Raw genomic sequence first — 25,571 nt, 5'->3', positions numbered from 1 at the left:
TTTTCTTGGAAGTGCGACTGTTTCCTGATGGGTGGCGGCGCTCGGCTCTTTGAGCCAATCTTTGCCAGGAAGCAGTGCTCCTAGACGGCCTAAGACCATCGCGACCATCGGGCTTGCGACGAGACCCTGCAGTAGGGTCTCGCTGCCGCAAGCCTAGGAGTGATTTTGGCTCTTTCAGAGCCAAAGTCACTCCCACTGACATCATTACTGATGTCAGTGGGGCCGGACTCAGATGGTAGGCGTTCCCATGGGAACGCCTCCGTCTGGTCGCCACGCCCCCGGCACGCCCACCAAAGGGGGCGTGCTGTCAGTCACCATCAACAGCACGCCCCCTTTGGTGCGAGACCCCGAGCGACGTATTTCTCGTCGCTCGCCGGGTCTCGCACATGCGCACGACGGAGCTCCCTCCGTCGTGCGCATGCGCATTCTCACAACATCGACCAGCTTGCGAGCGAAATTTGCCCCCTTAGTTTGTTACTGACTCAGGGCCTGATTCAGAGTTTGGAGTAGAGTAAGATATCTCTCTCAACTGTGAACCTGAACAAACCATATTGCAATGCAAGGGGTGTAAATACTTACATTTTTTTACATGTGGGGTAAATACTGGCTGATTTTGCATGTAGCCCACAAATACTGCACAGCTTTATTATTACTCTACAATTTAGATGTCACTTTGGAAACACTCCTCCCAAATCTAAATCTCTCTGCATATTTTAAATCTGCCCCACCTGCAGTGCAGCATGGTTTCACCAAGATGATCAGTTGAGAGAGATATCTCACTCTGGGCCTGATTCAGACCCAGTCGAAAGCACTGAGCGCTCGCAACTGGGTTGATGGTGGCCCAGAGCGCATGCGCATGACAGAGCCGGCTCCTTCGTGGGTATGCACGAGACCCGGATAGCGACGGGCAATCCGTCGCTCCGGGTCTCGCACCGAAGGGGGCGTGCTGTCGATGTTGAGTGACAGCACGCCCCCTTTGGTGGGCGGACCATGGGGGTGGCTGCCCAGGCGGAGGCGTTCCCATGAGAACATCTACCGTTTGGGGCCGGCCCCACTGACATCACAAGTGATGTCAGTGGGAGAACTTTCGGCTCTGTTTGAGCCGAAAGCTCTCTGGGGCTTGCGGCCACGAGACCCTACCACAAGGGTCTCGTCGCAAGCCCGATAGTTGCGATGGTCTTGACCGTCGCGACCATCATCCTTGCCGCTCGCATTAGCTGTGGGTGGCAGCACACAGCAATGCGAGCGGCCAGGAGGCCGCTCCATAAAAAAAAAAAAGACGCCCTGATTCAGAGCGTCTGGCTCTGAATCAGGGCCTCTATTCCCAAGTCTGAATCAGGCCCTCAGTACACTTACTGGCTCCAAGGACTTCTGCTATTTACTGAGTAAAGCTCAGAACCTTGCTCTAAGAAATTTTGCTTATTACTGAACACAGTTCAGCACCTTGCTCCAAGAATTTCTGCTAATTACTGAACACAGCTCAGCACCTGGCTCCAAGAACTCTTGCTATTACTGAGCATAGCTCAGCACCTTGCTCCTAGAACACTGGGCCTGATTCAGAGGCGCTCACAAAAAGAGAGCGCTCGCTCTGAATCAGGGCGGCTGCTTTTTTTTTTTGTCCCACAGCTTTAGCGGGCGGCCAGGGGATGGTCGCGATGGTCGAGACCATCGCGACCATCGGGCTTGCGACGAGACCCTAGTGGTAGGGTCTCGTTCCCGCAAGCCCCGGTGAGCTACCGGCTCTAATAGAGCCGGAAGCTCACTACTGACATCACGTGTGATGTCAGGAGGGCAGCCCCAAACGGCAAGCATTCCTTTGGGAACGCCTCCATTTGGCCAGCTCTCCACCTACAAAACGGGGCGAGCTGTCGATCAACATCGACAGCCACCCTGTTTGTAGCAAGCCCCGGAGCAAGATAATTTCTCTCTCGCTACGGGGCTTGTGCGCACATGGTGCGTGCGCACTGCCCGGTCATCGACCCACTTGCGAGCGCATAGCGCTTGCGAGTGGGTCTGAATCAGGCCCTCTGTCTTTTACCTGAGCTCAACCCAGTGCTTCATCATACAGTCTTCAGTCATTCAAGGATTGTTTCAAGCATCTGTCTAGTGGTATATTACTACGTATTACCGGGACTGGTTCTGTGCCTATACCACTATTCCCTCAAACCATTCTTGTCATCATTAAAGTTCTATTCTTCTGACCTACTCGTGTCTTGTGCCGTCATATGAGGAAAACATATCTAAGAGCTCCTCAGTTAGTGCTGCCGGTATCACTGCTTGCAAAGCCTGTTCCATCTTTGGAGGCCGTGACAACTGTTTTCTTACTGCCACCATCTTTCTAACTAAAATTTGATCAATACATTTTGGCTGTGTCCTCTTTTAATTCCACATAGGTGTCCGAGTGGTTATTTCTAGTTAGTAGTTAAGCTATTTAATTAGCATAAAGTAAGATTCAAACAATGGGTGACTTAATAGATCTGAATACTTGAATAAGTTTGAGGAAAGATAACACCCTGTTTAGTGATGGAACATTGCTAGTTCACTAGTGGTTAAGGGAGAAGAGGGGGAGCAGCCAGGATTGTGGCCATCAAAAATAATAGCCTATGGCAGTAATAAGGGGCAAGGCCCCTACTATTCTTATAAATACTCTGGAAGTGGAACCATCTTCCTCTTTTCCAGTTTTGGAACCCCACCCACCCACCTGACTAAGCTGTTTTGTATGCAATTCTTGTTTATTTTCATTGGACTGTGCAATTTTCATGTTTTCCTTCCAACAGGTAGAGGTGCAGCCTGGCGGAAAGAAGTGCTCCCCATGCAACCTATTATAGCGTATGAGTGCCTGGGTAGCATTTTCCTTTTGATAGCGGCAAGTTGGTCATTCTCCTTAGGGGGGCACCTGGCCTTCATCTTAGGGAGGGGTCAAGGCTGTGCCAATTAAGGGAGAATGGTTCTACCTCAGGCCAGTTTGCGCCAGGCAGGGATACGCCACTTACTTAGTCAAATATATTTGTTGGGCTGTGGCATCGGTGCACTGCTTTCTTACTGCCATCATCTCTCTAATTACAATATGATCAATAAATTTCACCTGTGTCCTCTTTTAATTCCACATAGGTGTCCGAGTGGTTATTTCTAGTTAGTAGTTAAGCTAGTTAATTAGCATAATGTAAGATTCAAACAATGGGTGACTTAATAGCTCAAGTAGCAACAATATCAGCTTTCATAAAATACTGTGTAATTACTTTGTAACATCGTGTAGTTTGAATAAGTACAGTATGTAGATTCAGCAGAATGTACCTTGAACTCTTCAACTCTAATTCTCATTTTAATGTTCAATATATTGAATACTAGATCCCTTGACTCTGTCATTTCATTATCTCAGGATTTTAGTGGATGGGTAGGCAGAATGCAATGATTGTAAGCAGGCAGACACTTACTAATTTATGAGCCCCTGGTTCTACTTCTGCAGCTATTCTACATTGACTGTAACTATAAGCCTGGTTACTTGTGTAATCTTGCAATAGTTGCAAAGGGTTGTGGATAACGGTGATACTATCTCTGGCTATGTTGAACGTAGCTCAAAGATTACTGTCTCTGGCTATGCTGAACGTAGATCATGTATTGAGGACTTGTAGGAGGGAGGTATCTCAACCTCATTTACTCACGGCAGATCCACTTCAGCACAGGATCGTTGTCTCCCAGCTCAACTGAATCCAGTCCCTGTGTTGCAAGGAACTGCCTTCGATACTGACAGACCGACTTAATGACCTCCGCCCCAGTCTCTGCCTCTGTCACACCTCCTGGCACTTTGAGACTCCCCTCCAACGCTGACGAGACCACCCGATCTCCTCCATACAGGTCTCCTCTTCTGCAGGCTGCCAGCAGGTTTACAGGTGCTGCTGATCACCGTGATGTGTTGGTGTCCCGTTCATCTCTCACTACCTCGCAGTAACTGCGCAGTCAGCGTGCGTTCTTCACTCTTTTAGAACCTCCTTCTCCAGCTCGTGCATCACTCTCTTTCCCGCTCACTCCACGCACCAACTGGCCAACTGTCATCAACTTCCCATTTCCACAAAGGCCACAATAGTACAGTCCTCCATGTGCCAGTCTATTGGATGAGTCAAACATTCAGAGCAGTACCATAAGGAAATACAATGGTGGTTGTTCTCCACTTTCCAAGTTCTCTGTATCCACGTACCATTTTATTCAATAAATACTTATTTTCCATATATAATATTATGTTCATTTACATCTCACAACACAATTTTAATAAACTTTTTCACAATGGATAGTATCTACCTCTGGGGTATTACATCTGTATAATTCTAATAATTTTTATATCAAATCTCAGGAGTATGTACCAACACTTTCTAGCTTATTATATAGTTATAGATCTGAATGGCCTTGCGGTCAGAAAGGTTTTAATTGTTGACTGAGATCTAAAGCCACATACAAACTAGATGATTTTTATGAACGATATGGACGATAACGATATCGTTCAACAATATATCGTTCATATCATTCAGTGTGTATGCAGTGAATGACCAATGATGTGTGCTCCCGTGGGTCATTAACGATGTCTTTTGTCATCCGTACATGCAGACCAATCTGACGATATCGTCAATAATTGCCTTTTCAGAGATGTGGCAGGATAACTTACTGAAAGATATCTTTAAAGATATCATTCAGTGTGTACACCCAATATAGTTTGTCCTGCACTACAGAAAGTTTAAGGGAAATCTTTCACCAATATCGTTCATACAGCACAACATCTAGTGTGTCTGTCGCTTTAGACTATCGCTAAAAATGTTTGCTTGATTTCATTCCCTTTATTTAATAACATAATTATTTTTTATCCAATGGTCAAATTATTCCCCAAACACTTGGCAAAGCAATGGGGACAAGCTTTCCACCAAGCATCACAAATATCTAGTTGGGCAACTTTAAAAATCAATACTTTTGGTCAGGGGAGCTTGCTGCAAATTTTGTCCTCTACACCAGCGGTTCCCTAACTTGGTCCTCAAAGCACCTTAACAGTCCAGGTTTTAAGGATATCCATGCTTGACTACAAATGACTTAATTAGTACCTCAGTCAATTTGATTTAACCACATGTGCTCAACCAGGGATATCTCTAAAACTTGAACTGTTGGGGTGCCTTGAGGACCATGTTTGGGGACCTCTGCTCTACACAGAATATATTGATGATTTATTTTTAATTTGGAAAGGGGATTTAGAGCCTGATTCAGAGATGTACGTTCATCCGATGATGAACATACGTCTCAGATGTTTCTGGGTCTGTGCCTGTGCAGGACCTGTTATGTACATGTGCAGAAGGGGTCCTATGATCACGCTCATAGATACTTTAAAGCCTCAGTAAGATAGACAGGGCAGAGTGGGGGCATTGCTGGTTCCCAGAAACGGTTAGGTGTCACCCCCATTTTCTGGGAAGACAAGGCCAGGGTATGCGTCAGTGGATGCAGATTATTGGCCACTAATGTGAAAATCTTCAGCTCCCACAGCCTGACCAAAGGTGCAACCATCGCGACCATCTGTGGCAATGGTTGCGATGATCCCAGCCTGCGATGTCAGTCGCAGTGCTGGAATGGCAATGCAGCAAGAACGTGTCTGACAGCTCCTTCTGCATTTGCACATGACGCTTGTGTGTGTGTGTGCGCCGCTGCAAAATTAGACTCTATATAAAGTTTCATGGAATATCTTAATCACAGTTTACTTGGTTTAAAATTCACTAGAAGTTATCATCTTTACTATAACTGGAGATTCTATCTTGAATATACATGTTGTAAACCATTTACCCAGATAATATATTGAATGAACCAATAAAAAAACCTTGTATTTGGAAATATCTTTGCTTTTAACTTATAAATGCTATTCATAAAAAGATGGGGACAAGTACTGTATAAGTAATGTTTTATTTCCAAATGTAATTCAGCAACTAGAGAAATCAGGAAGGCAAGTACTCTAAGCTATCCTGTTTTTTCCTAGATCCCACTCCTAGGGCTCTATTTACTACAATCCGCCTTTGTAATACAGATTGTAGTGTGATATTACCTGTGGTATTAGGCAATATCACAGGGATTTACTACAAATCCCTTGCAGGGACAGAGCTTGCGATAAAGCTCTGTCCCTGCGAATCCCCTCCGGAGCCTTATCACTGTATTTTCTCAAAAAATACTGTGACAAGTGCCCCGCGCATGCGCTGAGTGCCCGTCGCTGCTACCCCCCTGGCGCTAAGCCCTGCCCCCCATGATCACGGACCCCGCAACCCCCCCTCCCTTAATTACACTTACCTGCAGTAATCGGGCCTCCGGTGATGTCCTCTGTCGCTCCGGTCAGGTGACATCCCATACTGCACTGTGATCCTGTCAGGTGACAACCGGGCCCCAGTGTAGCATGGGAGACCAGCTTACCGGAGGGAGGACATCACCGGAGCCCCGAACTCCGGTCCCTGGACTTTTTTTTGCAGTGTATCAGCATGTGGTCTGTTTAGGCCACACAGCTGATCACTGAGGCCGGCTCCAGGCTCTGCTCTGCCCGTTATAGCAGAGCAGGAGTCCACTAAACGGGGGAGACCCTGGATAACGCCACCTCCAGGTGGCGTTATTATCACAGGGCTTTCCCCGGTATGTTTTTCACAATTTATTTTTAGTAACTTTGGTCAGATCACATTTCCCATTACAATTATGGGAAATGCAATCTGCTTACTAAAAATAAGTGATACTTAGGGGTTGGAGTAGAATTTTACGAATTCTACTCCAATTGCCCTTTAGTAACTTTAGGTGATACTAAAATAATGTGAAAAAGGTGTGAAAACACCCTTTTTCACATTATTTTAGTAAATATAATGTTAATAAATAGAGCCCGTAAAAACATACAGTATAGAGGATAAACCCAAAATAGTATTCAAAAAGGCAAAGAATTTAAAGAACTTTTTAGCCTAGTATTTTCAGCAGTACAAACTCCTCACAACATTGTAATAATAAATAATTTTTTGATGGTCAGGGAGGCTGCTACAAATGTGGGCATTCAAGTATAACTTCTGGGTACAGTATATTAGAAGTAAACAGAAATCCATTATTTCCACAAGGCATTTCCTAGAGATAGTTTTACTAATTGTTGTTTCACTTATGTAATATATGTTTTGAATTGTTAACGTGGATATCAGTATGTGGTACATAGAACCCGCATGCTAAAACCCACTACATGGAGCATAGAAGATACATTTTCAGCTGAAAGATTAATCAGTGTGCTTTAACACTTCTCTCACTATCATGATAATAATCCAGAGAGTTTACAGATCTTGGGTGTGGTACACATAAAACCCACACCTAGGTTACATTGTTAGACAATCCCATTGGATACAAATGCTTAACATTCTATGGAGCAGATTCAATTGACCACAGGACATTGACCATGTGGCTGCAGCTCCCAGATTGAACACCCGAAGCAATTCAATTACTTTGCAATGTTCACATGCGGTAAGGCCATGACTAATGTGCGTTAACACATAGATCCTGATTTTAGTGCTTGGAGCTATGGAATTACCCTAAGCAGTAAGCCCCAGAGGGTGCACTTAACCGACATGGTCATATGGGATGCGAATGCAGCCAGCTGTGCTTCAGCTGACAAGGTGCGACTGCACTGCCCAGTTGTGTTTTTGAAGAGAAAATTTGTTCTACACATGTGCAGAACAGATCTCCTTTGACTTCTCGGGCTCTCCTGCAGACCCGGCAGTTTCTGATCGGTTTTGCTGGCAAAATTGTCAGTTAAGTGGTTAATGTGGATTTTCCCTGCAACTCCTCAGCTGTGACAAAAAATCATTGCTAAGTGCATCCTCTGGGGCTTGCAGAGCATACCAGTGGCAATACAGATGTAGCTAGCTAGTTTGTTGCTCCATACAGCCATGTAGCGCGCCATGCATCTCGTGCCACACAGTAGCCTTAAGTCGCGCCACACAGAATGTTTCATAATGGAACATAGCGTAGCACTGGAAAAAAGTCATATCATGTAATATAACTTTTTGTCCACCAGGTGTCACTTTTCCTAAACTACACAGCGCATGCGTCAGATTTCCAATGCATTTTCTGTATCACTGCCCAATGATTGACTGACGGTACACTATAGTATAGCATTTTGGTCATGGAATCAGTGCTGTAGAAGAATGTGTAATAAAGTATTAAATAATAACAGTATAGTATGTGTGTGAGTCCTGTACTGTTAAAAAAAAATTAAATATATATTTTTGTCTCATGGGCTCTGACAGGGGTCACAGGCATGCACAGCTTTCACTGAGACGTGATGAATGTGTTTACATGTACTGTACTAATAAGGAATCACTAGGTAGCGCAAGCGTCTTTTATGTGACTTTTTATCTTCAAATGTGTCTGAATCACACAGCAATGCAAATTAATAGCACAGGCAGCTTATGCTGATTAAAATGATATGCAGCATGTCTATGTCCTGTGAGCCAGTACGGGTGTATCTGCACGTGAAACGCTACGTTACAGCATCAGCGACTATATCACTGACCGCTAAATTGCCTGGTTTAATTCGTACACTTCACATCACATACGCAACAGGTGCAGCTCTCAACATGGCTAGTGTGTGTGGGCTAATGGTTAAAGTCTGCACCTTGCACCTTGGGTTTCCCGGGTTCGAATCATGGAAGGGGAGGCTTTTTTTTTCTTTAGCTTTTAAATCGTCACTACTGGATTAAAAATAAATCACTTGATGGTGTGGTAATTCTGTTATTTATACACAAATACATATACAGATGGGTCCTCATACATCCAGCCTCCTTGCACGTTAAACTGTGCAAGTCACACCATGCCATGGCGTGACTCAGTAGCGTGAGCGTCTTTTATGCAACTTTTTACCTCCAAATGCGTCTGAGTCATCCAGCGAATTGAATTGATAGCACAAGCAGCTTCTGCTGATTAAAATTATATGCAGCATGCCTATGTTCTGTGAGCCAGTGCGGGTGACGCACTATGGCGCACTATGGAGCAACAAACTAGCTTGGCCCATCTGTATTTGAATACGTAGCTCAAGGTAGAACTGCAGCCCTCACAGTAAGTCCAGGAGCTAAGTGAATTTGCCCCTTAGTTCTAGAAGCCTTAATGAATCTATTGAAATGGACTTTTCATACCTTTAATTGGTACACATTAATAATATAATTATTCACTTAATAAAAGAAAACTGGTCTGAATCTGGGTTATATGGTCCATTAAAAAATATAAAAAAGTAAGTTAGTAGAATAGAGACTATTTTGCCTTCATAATATGATTGTGGTCAGGTCACAAATGCCCCATGCCTTTATTTAGGAGGAGATTTAGACCCATCAACTTGTTCAATCTGGTAAGTATTATTTATTGATCAGAGTATATAATTGACAACTTTAGATGTAATGTGATGTAGACAATATCTGCTTAAATATGCATAATATGAATTACATACATATTGAGTTATTTCAGGTGTATTTATAAAATGAAGTGTCAATAATTTTTGGTTCATTATAGGTATAGTACATCAGTGGTTAAAAAAACATACTGTAACATATCTCTAAAAGGTGTAATTTGGGTAATAGTACTGAGCCTATACACCACACTATAATCTTATTGTGTAATTTACAGTATACATGTTTGCCAAACAACTATGTGTCCAATAAGCTTTAATGTACATAAAGCCCAAACTTGTAACCTGCCATTGTGCAGCTTGCCAATGGTTGTTATCAGTAGGGCGGTTCGGTTTTGTTGAAAACTGTAAACACCTGAACTTGGGGTTTCCAAGGAAAACAGAGTTCTGGCTCGGGTCTTCCTGCCAAGTTTGGATCTCAAAATGAGTCAAAACTTAATTTTCCTGGAAATCTCTGATCTCGAGTGTTTTGGATTGCATATACTGTAAGTCTCTCTTCTTTTGATCAGGTCCCATTTCACACTGGAGAGTTTATGGAGAGGGTGTGGGTTTTATTCTGCTGTTTGTAAAAATCTCCAGTCTTCTTTTATAATTCAATTTAAATAATATATTTGCAGTGTGTGATTATGAGAGACAGCATATATGACTTCACTTATTATGGCTGTTGTGCTGTCCCCATCAGCTGCACACCAAAATAATAATTGTAAAACAAACATTTTTTTTTCTGGTGTCTAAAAAAAAATCTCCATTCTGTTATAATTCAATTTATATCATATTTTAAAGTGTGTGTTTTTATATATTGTTACCTGTACCCTGACTCAATCTGATACATTAATAGAATGGTAGAGGATTAGCTTCAATTATAATAAACAATTTAGCATCTGACACAGTCCCTTGAATACTATAAGGATGAAAATGCAATTTAGAGCCTCTACAAATTAGTTATGGTGTATTTAATCTGCTCACCGTCCAGTGTGTACTCGGAAATAATGTTTTATACAGCTGGGAATCCAGTGAGCGATTGACAAAGGATGCTTCATTTAAAAAAAAAAAACTGATGCTCAAAATGAACTACAAATTCTATGAGGAAGCCATTTGCCATGAATTACAACAATTAAATACTTTTTTAACAATGGATGCTAGTGGAAATGAGCTAATATTGTGTGATGATGATATTAACAAAAGTGATAAGGGTGATAATGAGGATGATAATGTCATATTCCAACTGTGAGGATGATTACCACTGTTATCCTTAATCCCATTGGTAGCTTGGTTTAACCAAACCACCAAGATGTTTTCTTTTGTGGGAGCCAAAACAAACCAAGCACTTCAGCCACAAAAGTGGCTGTCACTGAAGTGCTTGGTTTGTATGACCTTTCTAATATACATCATAAGGGTGGGAGGTCCCAAGGACAATTTAATTGTGCACTACTTATTATGGGCTTTGTCAAGATTGTGTGTGTTTGACATTCAGCATATATTATTATTACTGTACTTTACTGGGGGTTAATTATATAATAATATAAAGCAAAATTCTGACTGCCTGAAGACATGCTTACAAGTCTTCATGCGATTATAACCATTATCCCGCAAAATGAATGTGAATAGTGATGGTGACAGTGTGAATATGTGTAAACTATTATGGATAAAAAAGTCAGCGGATTATCTCGGTCAAACTGAATTTAAGGAAATACTAATAGGCAAATTAGACTCTCTTTTATAATTTCCCTAATTCACTAGGTCAAGTACAGATTGCCTAGGTTGCTCATTTCAGCTTTATCTCATTCAGAAGATGTTTAAGTATTCGCTCTAACTTCTCAACTCTATTTTAGAGGTCATGGCAGCACCATACATCTTGTTCTGGGCAGCACTTGCCACAGGCTTTGATGTCTATATCTTGTATTTTAAATCCTGTTTCTGTATCTTGTATTTGTATGATTTGATTGGCATGTGATTTGCTGGTTGGAGAAGCTTGTTATTAACTTATTAACTATCAATTTCTACTTTCTATGTTTTACAATTATCGATTTTTATTGCCCTGAGGCCTGTGATTTGCTGGTTGGAGAGGTTTAGTATTAACATAATTAATTAATTATCACTTTGTACTTTCTATATTGGACTGAGGCCTATTGTATTTTGTATTTTTTTTATTTTTAATGAACTGCCATCCTGTCTGCCACTTCTGTGCCATACTCTTTTAAACTACAATGTGTGTGTGCTGCTGCTCTGTTGCTTAGGTTAGCCAGTCAGCTTGCTGCAGCCTTTGGACAATATTGAAATGGTGAAAACAATATTGTGAGCTGTGAGGTGGTCAATATTGACTGGAAATGAATGTTATTGATGTTGATAATACTGTAGTAACAAAAACAAGTAAAAATTACTGTACATGATTTTAGCTGTTTCTATAAATCTTTAAAGAAATCCAGATCCAAAACTAAAACAATTCAGGGTGGTTTGCCAGAACCAAAACACAACGAAGAATTAGATCCAAAACTAAAACCAAAACACAGAGGTCTGCACACATCTCTACTTTATAATGATCCCCCTATCTTTAGAGAGCTTTTTAAGAGCATCATACTCAACTGTTGATACAGTAGGTTCTCCTTACCTTTATTTTCTATAACACAAATCCATTTGAAAAATTGTAATGTAGTTTTTTAAACTGCATGTACAAAATGCATGTACATGTAAAGTAAAGACTTTTGGCCTGTATTGGGAAACAAGGTGATTTCTTCTTAAATTTTACTTTTTTGAATGTTCATTTGAATTGTAAATATCAAATATACATATAGGAGTTTCAATTTCAGATAACTCTGTATTTTATCTCCATTATCTGCCACTGCGGTAACTATGACTTTGGCGTGTCTCCTCATTTTTACCTCTACCTGTGATCCTGACCTTGGCCTGGACCCTTGTTCTGTACCTTCGCTAGTGCACCTGACCCTGGCTTGCATGTCCATTCTTCTGTTTGCTGATTCTGTACTGTGCCTGTATTTTCACACAGTCACCTCTAACTGGCCATGAAAGGGCCACAACCTGCAAATCTCTGGCAATGAAGTCTATCCCGCCATGCGGTAGTTCTTAGTTAATACCAGGGGGTCCGTTGGAGTTTGCACCTTGACTTTGCCAGTGCTAGCCCTTGTCTTCCGTGTTTTTTCAGAGCATATGCAGTGCAACAACATACAATAAATGCTCCACTAACAGGGTCTGATACAGAGTTGAATGTACATGTATGTAACAAAATAAATATGTTGCATATAAAGATTGCAATACTCTGCTAGGTGTGTGCATAAAACATTAGTATCCTGCACAGAATAATAGATGTCTATCTGTTCTCTCAGTGAAGACTTACTTGTCAACTTTTCTTGAAAGTATGTAAACCACTGACGTATAGTTGAATCTCCAAACAAGTAAAATAACTTTCCTTTCATACATGTGTTGAGTTCCTTGATACCGTGATATGTCTTCATGCTGCAAGCTTTGGGATACCAGATTTCCTTCATAACATATCCACTGGGAAACTCTAACTTCATTCCAGTTTTGCATTTTTTCTCCATTACTGAAAGTGTACCTTGTAAAAGAAGTTACAAAATTCGATTTTGTATACCAGTGAATAGCATTTTGTTGATCACTGTGACAATACCCAAATTAATTATGTGCCCCTCCTGTAGTTGGATTTGGTTAGCACTGTATTTACTGATTACTTAAGCTATGGTAATTCATGCATTTTTTCCAATAGAAGGGAGATTTGAATATTCAAATCTCCCTTCTTATTGTTATACCCAAATCCACCTTACAGCTTTTTAACAGTTGGATGGTTTGATAGCTTTTATATATTTTTTATTCCAAACTCTCATAGCTCATTTGTTTATGCTAAAGTAGTTTTATCACACATGCTAACAAAATGACTGTATTTATGGCTGGAATAACATGACTATTGTATGTTCTAAAAATAAATGATGGACAATAAACTAGAAATATCTATATAATAATCCGCTAAGGTCTGCACCATTCCCAAATGCATGTACAGTGGGACAGGCCTCTCCATCAGCTCCCACAGCTAGAACAAATGTACAGACCCTAGCTGGACAGGACCCGCAATGGATAAAGCCGCGAGGGGGGCTGGATGGGGAGAAGTGGGAGACATGCGAAGGTGACCCGACATGCTGGGTCCAATATACAAGTAATAATTTAATTACAGTACATACTGTAAGTCTGATATGATTTATAAGCCTATTCTGTTTGCTATGGTTTGGAGAAAAGAATATTTAAAGATAATTTGTTCTACAATATTTTCATAATATCCTGCTTGAAAGAAATACAGCTGTACTTACTGTTGCAGTGAAATACATTGATGTGCTGAAAGTCTGTTGGGATCTCTACTCTGACATTAGACCTTGAAATGAAAATGAATTTGAAAAATAGCAGTTGTTTTATATTAAAATTAAAGTAATTATGTAAATAAAAGTATTAACATATTTGTGCAATCATCTGCAATTGATAGAAATATTCTATTTTGACTTGCATGTATCTTACTGTAAAAAGCTTAGAAAGAGTTAAAGTACAAAAAAAAAACACATGGGTTCCCCCCTAAAACAGAACCAGCCCCAGACTTTTCATAGCCAGTCCAGGTTGTGTAAGTACAGGAGTAAAAATGCATAGGGTTCCCCTGTAACTTCCACAACCAGCACCGGACCCTTTCTAGCAGGGGGGGTGGGGGGGGGGTTGTAAATGTCACAGCCAGGGAAACCCAATCACCTGGTTCCCCAGCTGAAACATTGCTACTGACCGCTAGTCAGCCAGGGAGTTGTGTCCCCCCCCAATAAAGGGTTTCCCCTCTCTGTTTTGAGTTTATTTAAATATTTCTTTACAGGTGAACTAAAGGTACCAGCGGGCCCTTAATGCCCCAAATGCTGGTACTTGTGGTTCTCCAAGTACCAGCATGCGGGGGAGGCTTGCTGGGACCTGCAGTTCTACTGTAAAGACAATGTTTACACTTATCTTTTTTTACACTACACTTACACTATCAACCCGCCACCCACTACCCATATCTGTCAACATGTTGATCACGTGGAAATTACGCAGCCAACATGTTGGCCATTTTGACATTATATCCTGAACCCCCTTATACTTGCATGGCAATATACATACTGTACATACATCAATAAATGATTTCTTATTGCCATGATATGAAAATATGGTTATCAGGGGGAACAAAAACAGGGTTTGATAGATATGCACCAAATGATTTTTTACTCTATCCTGCTAAATTTTATTTTGTTAATTAAGAACAATTAGGTCTTTTTTTTGGTTCATTTATTAGTCAAATATATATCTTTAAAACATTTTATAGGAGAAAATGGGAATACAATTAAAAAGAAAAACACTTTTTATGGTTTTCTTCATTACTTTCACTATTTTAATTCAACCCATACTGTAGGACATTTTTGTTAATGCAAACTATTTTTATTGAGTATAACATTTGCATCTCTGACTTCTAATATTTACATGGATACCAAATATCATATTGTAGGTATGTTTTTTTTTGTACTTTTACATTTAAAATAATAAACTTTATAATCTGTGGTCTTGGGGGTTGGAACATGGTAGGCAAGTGGGGCGCCTTGCCCCCCCAAACATTTGAAAGGTTCGACGGCCGCTGATGGTCAGGGGCTGTGCATTATAGCAATATAGGCTGCACAGCTCCTGCACCACACGGGGGAGAATGTGCGGTCTTTATGTTAAAAGACTGCACATGACACCTCCTCTGCCGCTGACTGTTCGCAGCCGTTGCTACAGTCCTGATTCACTGCATGCCGAAAGAGGTGAGGTTGGAGGGGAGGGAGTGAGGGAAGCACAGGGGCATCAAAATGATTTTATGTTGCCTCCCCAAAATAAAATCGTTCCGATGGCCTATTGACTCTTAACTGTTAAATATATGCTACAGCACTAAGATCTGGGTGAAGGTACCCATACTTAGAACAGATCATCTCTTTCATGCAAGAAACACTGGTAATCATAACACCAGTATTTCCTGTCCATAATAAAGACCATGGTGATGCATCAGGATATCAGTCTTTATTATGTCAACATTCCAATGTATCTAACAATCAGACATCCAGCATGTACCAGTTTATGTTATAAAAGAACGAGCGCTGAAATATGTACATATGTGTTTGAATTGTAAACACCAAAACACTTTAAAAACAGTACAAAACATTACTGTTCAAAATACAGTAGTGTGTGACATTTTTACTCAGAAACATAATTAGTAGGTAATGGTTTATGCTCTTTTATGAATATGTTGGAGAGACGAGGACCTTTTGCAGTACTCTATAGTACAGTGATGTTGGTGGAGATTAGTTGCGGGATTACTTTTGGCAATGCAGATATGTAGGAGGTTATTGTGCACACCGGTTCTTTTTAGTTGGGGAAGTGTGCCTGGCCACAAGCGACCAATAATGAAGAGCATAAACATTTACCTACTCATTTATGTTTCCAAGTAAAATGTTCACATACTATTTTGAACAGTAAAGGCCCCTACGCACTAGACAATATATTGAGCGATTTGGTCAATTCCAACACATCGGAAAGACAAATCGTTCATATTGTCCAGTGTGTACGCATGATGCTGATGCTGATGCACGCTTCCGCGCGTTATCTGTCGCATCCTCAGATCCTTTGTACATGCAGAAAGATCTGAGGATGTAGCTAGCGATGCTATGCTACCGAATGCAGCATGGACCCACTACCCCCCACTGTCACTCCGTCACCTCAGCATGGGCAAGTGTGTATGCACTTGCCGATGCTGGCACCCCCACCGTGTCCATCGCGCATGATAGATCAGCTGGTTACACATCATCTAATGCAGGGGCATTTCTAGTGAGGGGGCCCGTGTGCAGTCTCCGTCACAGGCCCCCTCCTCTCCGTTCGGCAGCCGGCAGCGCTCTGAGATGTGCGTGGCCAGTGCCGGAATTATAGACTCTGGGCACTAGAGTGCGCCCAGAGACTATACCGCATTCGCAGGTCACCAGGAAAATGGTCTCGGCGGCCATTTTCCCTGTACTGCACATACGCAAACAATGGAAAAATGGCTGCCGCGGCCATTTTCCAGATGTTTTTACAGCACCAGACCCCCGCACCGACGTGGGACTCCGGAGAGGTAAGTATATTATGGGTGGAGGGTGTGCCGTGTGGGGCCCCCCTGGATCCACGTGCCCCACACACCCGGTACCCATTATATATACGACCCTGGTCTAATGAGTACCCAGATTAATTCAATCATATATTCCAGCAATCGCTCTATTATAAATTACTATTTCCCACATAAACCAATTTGTATTTTACAGAGTTTACTGTAAATAGTATGTCAATGGAACTGCAAAGGTGAATGCTATGAATATTTCTACTGAGCCAGGAGATCACTAGCGTTTACAATCACGTAAAAAAGGGAATTTTGAAGGAACTGTATATGACTGTAACACTCCTGAGATATCATGTATGTGTGTAGGTTACTCTTTTATATACTGTACTGATTAACCCTACTGGTTCTTAACTGATAATTTTGTGGACTCCATGTATAAGGTAGAGCGAGTAACATTTTCTTACTATATTTAGAACAAAAACAGAGTGTAACTCATTACACAAATTAGATGGTGTCTTTGGGCCATATGCAGAGTTGCAGTACGGCTCTCAGTAGCAGCTGTGACATTTACTCAGGATGGTCTGTGCTTTCACACAGTTGAAGCCAAGTGAAGATGCATATGAGGATACAGCCACTGGCTTCAGCATGCCCTGAAAATGGGACCAACATTCCCCTTTTTTCTGAGATGCTGACCTATGCCACCATACGTGGCGGCAGCCTGTTATTCAGGCTGCAGCATACGGGAACTGCGAGCTTGCAGAAGGAGATTTGCACATGTACAATACAGATCCTTCGCTTGTGCAGATCTTCAAACATCTGAGTTGTGGTTTGCGTACAAATCTGAATCAGACCCTATGTCCCTCTCTGGGTTTTTGTCTAAATTGTGGAAACATACTTTAACAGGAAACTAAGAATTAGATAATTTGTCCACCCAATTGTTTATTTGTTTATTAGACTGCTCTAATGGCCAAAACTTGTTAGGGAGCTTTTGATAAGTGCTCACTGAAAGACGTCTTCCATAAATTGGACAGTAAGAAATTTCCTCATCATTCAGACTCAACTGTTAAATTCAGAGAAGTAAAATGCAACACCGGGCCCAGTATAGTTGTCGATAGGTAACACTGAGCCCAGTATAGTTGTAGATAGGTAATACTGGGCCCAGTATAGTTGTAGATAAATAACACTGGGCCCAGTATAGTTGTGGATAGGTAACACTGGGCCCAGTATAGTTGTAGATAAATAACACTGGGCCCAGTATAGTTGTAGATAGGTAACACTGTGCCCAGTATAGTTGTAGATAGATAACACTGAGCCCAGTATAGTTGTAGATAGGTAACACTGGGTCCAGTATAGTTGTAAATAGGTAACACTGGGCCCAGTATAGTTGTAGATAGGTAACACTGGACCCAGTATAGTTGTAGATAGGTAACACTGGGCCCAGTATAGTTGTAGATAGGTAACACTGGGCCCTGTATAGTTGTAGATAGGTAACACGTGGCCCAGTATAATTGTAGATAGGTAACACTGGGTCCAGTATAATTGTAGATAGGTAACACTTGGGCCAGTATAGTTGTAGATAGATGATCATCATTTTCAATGTTAAGAATTTAACATTTCTTTTAATAACTAGGCTCATTGTCTATATGACAATGGGCCCAGTATAGTAGTAAATAGGAAACACTGGGCCCAGTATAGTTGTAGATAGGTAACACTGGGCCCAGTATAGTTGTAGATAGGTAACACTGGGCCCAGTATAGTTGTAGATAGGTAACACTGGGCCCAGTATAGTTGTAGATAGGTAACACTTGGCCCAGTATAATTGTAGATAGGTAACACTGGGCCCAGTATAATTGTAGATAGGTATCACTTGGCCCAGTATAGTTGTAGATAGGTAACACTGGGCCCAGTGTAGTTGTAGATAGGTAACACTGGGCCCAGTATAGTTGTAGATAGGTAACACTGGGCCTAGTATAGTTGTAGATAGGTAACACTGGGCCCAGTATAGTTGTAGATAGGTAACACTTGGCCCAGTATACTTGTAGACAGGTAACATGGGCCCAGTATAGTTGTAGATAGGTAATCCTTGGCCCAGTATAGTTGTAGATAGGTAATACTGGGCCCAGTATAGTTGTAGATAGGTAATACTTGGCCCAGTATAGTTGTAGACTGGTAACACTGGGCCCAGTATAGTTGTAGATAGGTAACACTGGGCCCAGTGTAGTTGTAGATAGGTAACACTGGGCCCAGTATAGTTGTAGATAGGCAACACTGGTCACTGTATAGTTGTAGATAGGTAACACTGGGCCCAGTATAGTTGTAGATGGGTAACACTGGGCCCAGTATAGTTGTGGATAGGTAACACTGGGCCCAGTATAGTTGTAGATAGGTAACACTTGGCCCAGTATAATTGTAGATAGGTAACACTGGGCCCAGTATAATTGTAGATAGGTATCACTTGGCCCACTATAGTTGTAGATAGGTAACACTGGGCCCAGTATAGTTGTAGATAGGTAACACTGGGCCCAGTATAGTTGTAGATAGGTAACACTTGGCCCAGTATAATTGTAGATAGGTAACACTGGGGCCAGTATAATTGTAGATAGGTATCACTTGGCCCAGTATAGTTGTAGATAGGTAACACTGGGCCCAGTATAGTTGTAGATAGGTAACACTGGGCCCAGTATAGTTGTAGATAGGTAACACTGGGCCTAGTATAGTTGTAGATAGGTAACACTGGGCCCAGTATAGATGTAGATAGGTGATCATAATTTTCAATGTTAAGAATTGAATATTTATTTTAATAACTAGAATCATCGTCTATATGACAATGGACCTGATTCAGCAAGGATCGCAACTGCTAATACGCACACATTTGGCTGATTGTTTTGTACTAGGCATGCGTATGCATCACAGTGCACGTGTGCGAGCCAGGCACTGCAATTGGGACTGCGATTGCAGAGACCATGCAGACCGATCGCAGAGTGATTGACAGGAGGTACCATTTGGGGGTGGTGATAAGGGGGTGGTCGATGAAACGCAGGGTGCCAGGACGTTTGAACGCCGTTGCAGGGCCATGCATAAATTATCCACTGTAGTGCCATACGCAGCCTGAGGTCTCACTGCGTTCGCTGAGGTTAGCAATTCTGAGTAAGGTCAGAACTTGTGCAAGTGTGCGTGAGGCTGCGATTGTACTTGATGTTACCGATGGTTTCACAGTCTTGCTAAGTATTACGGATGTGTCTAAGGTAAAGTGAGCGTCCTCATGTTGTGCTGAGACCGCATAGCGATCACAATGGATTAGCATACTTTTGCATTGAGACTGCTTGCGTAATCGCTATTGTATTCGCAGTTGCGATCCCTAATGAATCAAACCCAATATAAATTAAAAATAAGAAATGTTACAGACCTGACAAAGAGGCTGTTTTCCAGCTTGGACAATTGTGATTTAAGAGTTCTCCAGCTTTTATAGTTTGTAAATGACTCACAGGTAAAATTGGAATGTCTGACACAATAAAAATATTCTTCATCTCTCTCATCCTTATACTTGCACAGCTCTTTTTCTTGGAGATTATGAAGGTCAAACCCACACTTAGTCTCTGTTTGCTTGCCTTTACTTGTGAACCTGCCTAGGTATTCTACATAGCCATGCCAGCTGTTTCTTGCCTTCCAGAGAACAGAGACTGCTTCACTTGGGTGCATGAGATAGACCGTCACCACAACTTTACCTTCCCAAAATAAAGTAAAATGAACATGATATGTCCCATTATTAAAATCATCAATCCTCCCTGATGCTCCTGCTCTTATGTCTGAGTTTGAAATTCTTGCTCTTAAAAAGTCTCCTCCATAGGTTTTCTTCTTGTCCAAATAATCGTAAACATCAACTTGTACCATTAAGTGATCCCCAACACAATAGCTTTCTTTAGGGTTTCTTATGAAGACTTTGCTGTTATTAGCACTTGTTGTGTTGTCCTTATGTGTAAAAGTCACTTTAGGAATTCTTTGATCTATCAAGTCAAATATTTGATTTATCTGCATTTGAATTTCTGATACTTCTTTAACAGTTCCATTGGACATTGGTGAATTTTTGTCTATAGCAAAACACTACAATGAAAAAAACAGTTAATGTATGTGTATGAACTTACATCTACAAGTAGTTAGATGAACATACAGATTATGAGTTTATATTTACATGTCAACAATGCATGCACACCAATGGATCCAACTTTTAAAGCCTATCTGTTTTTTTTGTTTGAATGTTTCTTATTTCTTCTTTAAAGTTAACAAAAAGCAAGTTTAATAGATAGTAATAAGTCTCTGTTTTCCAAAGAGCAAACAGACTCATTGGGTTTGCTGTTTTTTGGTTTGCTTCTACTTAGAATTAGCCCCTACAGTATATGGGGTTGTTTACTATTCTGTGGCATGCAGACAGACTAGCCCTACTGCAATACAATCACTGGCAATGTATACATTATGACTGAAGTATTACATAATTTACAATTTGCATAAGGAAATGATGCCCCCTTTCAGGAGCTGGCCACACTCACTTGTCAAGATATGGTATAACTCAATGTATAGGAACCAGGTGTACCCTAAAAGTATAAAATATACTATTTTTATCACCACCACTTGCACAATATTCTCCTTAAGAATAAATGATACACTCAATTTATCAGCTAACACTCATTGCTGCATAGGCTTGAATCAGATACAATCAATCTCAAGCTCATCGGGTTTGCTGTTTTTTGCTTTGCTTTTACTTAGAATCAGCCCCTACAGTATATGGGGTTGTTTACAATTATTTGGCATGCAAAGAAGTTATAATCAGTAGGAAATATTAATAATTTAAATGTATCAATTATCTTTTTGGGAAATATCATGTGTTGTAAACCTATTTCCACTGCATATTTGTGTTCCTAATCTATTTTACACCACTGTATTTTCCGGTCATAAGCACCCTCAGACATAGGCAAATGCTGGGAGGGTTTCCAGTTGCCCAGAACCTCTGCCACTGGCCTGGCCACCAGCTGGATTCATGACCCCAATAGTAGTAGTATTTAATGCAATTTGGCTAGAGCTGTGGCCCAACATGCTGTGTAAGGGGCGGAATGGAGCTGCTGCACATGCCCAGTGACAGCAGCTTACCTACAAAGTCTGCTGTATGTGTGGATTGAGGAATGGTACTCACACCCCAAAAAAAAAAAAATTGCAGCTCAGACAGACTAGCCCTACTGCAGTACGATCACTGGCAATGTATACATAATGACTGAAGTATTACGTAAACTACAATTTGCATAAGGAAATGATGCCCCCTTTCATGTGCTGGCCACACTCACTTGTCAAGATATGGTAAAACTCAATGTATAGGAACCAGGTATTCCCTAAAAGTATAAAATATACTATTTTTATCACCAACACTTACACAATATTCTCCAAAAGCATAATTGATAAACTCAATTTATCACCTAACATTCATTACCGCAAAGGCTTGAGACAGATACAGTAACTTTATATGTAATTTTTTCCACATCTTTGAATCACCATAGAAACTCCTCTTTTGGATGCACCAATTTACAGTACCCCAACTGCAACTAGACCCAGAACTCCACCAAAATAAGACAACAATTTATTCCAAAGCAGTGATATGCTAGGTACAGAAGGTCTACAAACAAACTACAATTACATTACTAAAAATTAGGGATGTGTGGCCAGAATCCAGGGCATGACAAGAAAGAAGTTTAAAATGGTGATACAGACTCCAGGGCACAAGAATATGACCACAGGGAAAATTAAAAAATATGCTTTATTCTAGCTGGTGGAATTCAAGGGATACCTTCATCATGTTCTGCAGTGTAGAAAGGATTCATTCACATGTTTTCTATAAAGCAGTTCAAAGTTACAGCCTTCAAAGTGTCTGACAATGACATCCACCAAAGATCCAAAAAGGATGAGCAGGATACAAATAGAGGATCTGGATGTCCCCAATGTCATTTTGTAATCTATACTAGATGATATGGATGAACACCCCTATTTGGCTTTCCTTGAGACACCAGAGCCCTGTAGCTCAGGAAGTGGCCATGCCAGAGCTGATACGTAGTCTCTGTCTGTTGGTAAACACCCTACAGGAGATGGCAGTACAGATTAACAACAATCATAATTTTTCCACTGATAATGAGTCTGATTCCTTAACACAGACTCTCCAGCATGACCTATTCCATTAGGTATGATTGTAGTTGCATGTGTTGAACTAGTTAATTAATGAGCAAGGTGTTTCAACACAGGTGGCTAAAATCATAAATTAAGAGGGAAGTCCAGGAGCAGAACATTTTGTACCTGATGGAAGGGGTCATGTTGGAGGCTCTGTTAACAGCAGTAAGCCCCATGTGGTCAACTCAGAATTTAACCTTCTCTTCCTAATGACACTAATCCAGTCACCATGTTTGATCCATTAGCAATGTGTGGTCTGTCAAGTTTTTGGCCATCTACATCCTAACATCATAATAATGCACAACACTTAAAATATTTGCTTTGTTTATTTTTTGTATAGAAAGTTTTAAAGATGTTTGTACAGTAAGTGTAGCCCTGATATGAAAAACAGTGATCGGGCATTAATTCATTATATAAAATATATATTTGTTGTCATTTAAGAAAATTAAAGTATACAGTATGTGTATAGGGAAATGAAAATATATGATGTTTTAGTTATAAGTAAATTCACCTATAGGTGGCTAAATATGTTATTTAAGTTACAGTGGTGCTTGAAAGTTTGTGTACCCTTCAGATTTATCTATATTTCTGCTGAACTTTGTCCTAAAACGAGCTTATATATTCACACAAGTCCTAAAAGTAGATAAAGAGAATGAAATCAAACAAATGGGAAAAACAAATTAGATGTCCTCATTTTTTATTGAGGAAAATTATTCAGTATCACATATCTATGAGTGGCAAAAGTTTGTGAACCTTTGCTTTCAGTATCTGGTATGACCCCCTTGTGCAGCAATAACTGCTTCTAAACATTTCCAGGAATTGTTGATTAGTCCTGATCATCAACTTGGAGAAATTTTACCCCATTCCTAAGTACAAAACAGCTTCAACTGTTATGTTGGTGGGTTTCCTCCCATGAACTGCTCGCTTCAGGTCCTTCCACAACATTTCAATTGGATTAAGGTCAGGACTTTGACTTGGCCATTCCAACACTTTAAACATTTTCTTTTTTAACTATTGTTTAGTTGAATGACTTGTGTGCTTTGGGTCTTGCTGCATGACCCACGTTCTCTTGAGATGTAGCTCATGGACAGATGTCCTGACATTTTCATTTAGAATATTCTGGTATAATTCAGGTTTTATTGTCAATGATGGCAAATCGTCCTGGGCAAGATGCAGCAAAACTGGCCCAAACCATGATACCACCACCACCGTGTTTCACAGATGGTATATTTTTATGCTAGAATGCAGTGTTCTCCTTTCTCCAAACACTTCTCATTTAAACCAAAAAGCTCTATTTTGGCCTCATCTATCAACAAAACAATGCTCCAATAGTCTTCTGGCTTGTCCAGGTGATCTTTAGCAAACTGCAGAGGGGCAGCAATGCTCTTTTTGGAGAGCAGTGGCTTTCTTCTTGCAATCCTGCCATGCACACCATTGTTTTTCAGTGTCCTCCTGATGGTGGACTCATGAACATTACATTAGCTAATGTGAAAAGGCCTTCAGCTGCTTAGAGGTTACCTTGGGTTCCTTTGTAACCTTGCAAACTATTAGACGCTTTGCTCTTGGCGTGATCTTTGTTGGTTGACCACTCCTGGGGAGTGTTATAATGGTCTGGAATTTCCTCCATTTGTGTACAATCTGTCTGACTGTTGATTGGTGTAGTCCAAACTCTTTAGAGATGGTTTTGTAACCTTTTCCAGCCTGATGAGCATCAACAACTCTTCTTCTGAGGTACTCAGAAATCTTATTTGTTCTTGGCATGACACACTTCCACACACATTCTCATCCCATAGATTGAAAATACCTGACTCTAATTTCACCTTCAAAATATCTTATTAGCCTAAAGATTCACATACTTTTGCCTCTCACAGATATGTGCAATTGGATAATTTTCCTCCAAAAAAAATGAGCATGTCTAATTTTCTTGTCTCATTTGTTTGATTTGGTTCTCTTTATATACTTTTAGAACTATTCAGCTGAAATATAGAAAATTCTGATGGGTTCACAAACTTTCAAGCACCACTGTACATATTTACATTACATTTGAAGTAAAATGTAATTGAATTTATAATATGAGATATGGTAAGAACTTACCCTTGTTATCTCTATTTCTACGAAGTCCATAGGGTTCCACAGGATACCTTGGGGTATAGGCGATGGTGGCAGACATCCAGGCACCACAGAGTTAAATTTTCAGCCTCCCAGGATGCACTGGGGTCCCTCTCCTATACCCCGCCCCCGAGCTTCAGGCCACTCAGTTTCGTAACAAGCCATAGGCCGGAGCAGGAGCAAAAAAGAGAGAGAAGATAGTCTGGAACACACAAGAATCACATTCTCACCAGAAGGAGACGGAGAAACCGGTGACCAGATGAAAGCCCATCTGCAGTACAGGTGCAACAGGGCGGGAGTCCTGTGGAACCCTATGGACTTCGTAGAAATAGAGATAACAAGGGTAAGTTCTTACCATATCTCATATTTTCTACTTCAGGGTACATAGGGTATCCACAGGATACCTTGGGGATGTCCCAAAGCAGTATCCTTTAAGGGTGGGGACACTCCTGTGCTGTAAGGAGAATCCGCCGCCGAAAGGAAGCATCCTGAGAGGCGAAGGTATCAAAAGCATAATACCTTACAAAAATATGGACAGATGACCACGTGGCTGCCAATCACCGCTGAGGCGCCACATCGAGCTGCCCACGAAGGACCCACAGACCTAGTGGAAGAGCTTTAATAGAGGATGGAACAGGAAGACCTGTGAATCCATCCTGCCAAAGTTAGCGTAGTGGCAGGCCA

General features: G+C 41.1%; 1 protein-coding gene across 2 annotated transcripts in view; it reads right to left on the bottom strand.

Moving 5' to 3' along the window:
* LOC148508930 (NXPE family member 1-like) overlaps positions 1-25,571 on the bottom strand; it is a 234,627-nt gene that overhangs the window by 37,274 nt on the left and 171,782 nt on the right. For both annotated transcript variants that reach the window (XM_088443800.1, XM_088443801.1), the window contains 3 exons: positions 19,981-20,675; positions 13,765-13,826; positions 12,783-13,001 (listed from right to left, as the gene is read on the bottom strand). In XM_088443800.1, the coding sequence (XP_088299926.1) occupies positions 12,783-13,001; positions 13,765-13,826; positions 19,981-20,675 (976 nt within the window). The remainder of the gene's footprint in view (positions 1-12,782; positions 13,002-13,764; positions 13,827-19,980; positions 20,676-25,571) is intronic.

The sequence above is a fragment of the Taudactylus pleione genome, unplaced genomic scaffold (genome assembly GCF_031769625.1).
Source record: "Taudactylus pleione unplaced genomic scaffold, aTauple2 ptg000334l, whole genome shotgun sequence".
NCBI lineage: Eukaryota > Metazoa > Chordata > Amphibia > Anura > Myobatrachidae > Taudactylus > Taudactylus pleione.
The sequence above is the reverse complement of the archived record's forward strand: the minus strand, read 5'-3'. Positions and strand labels throughout refer to the sequence as shown.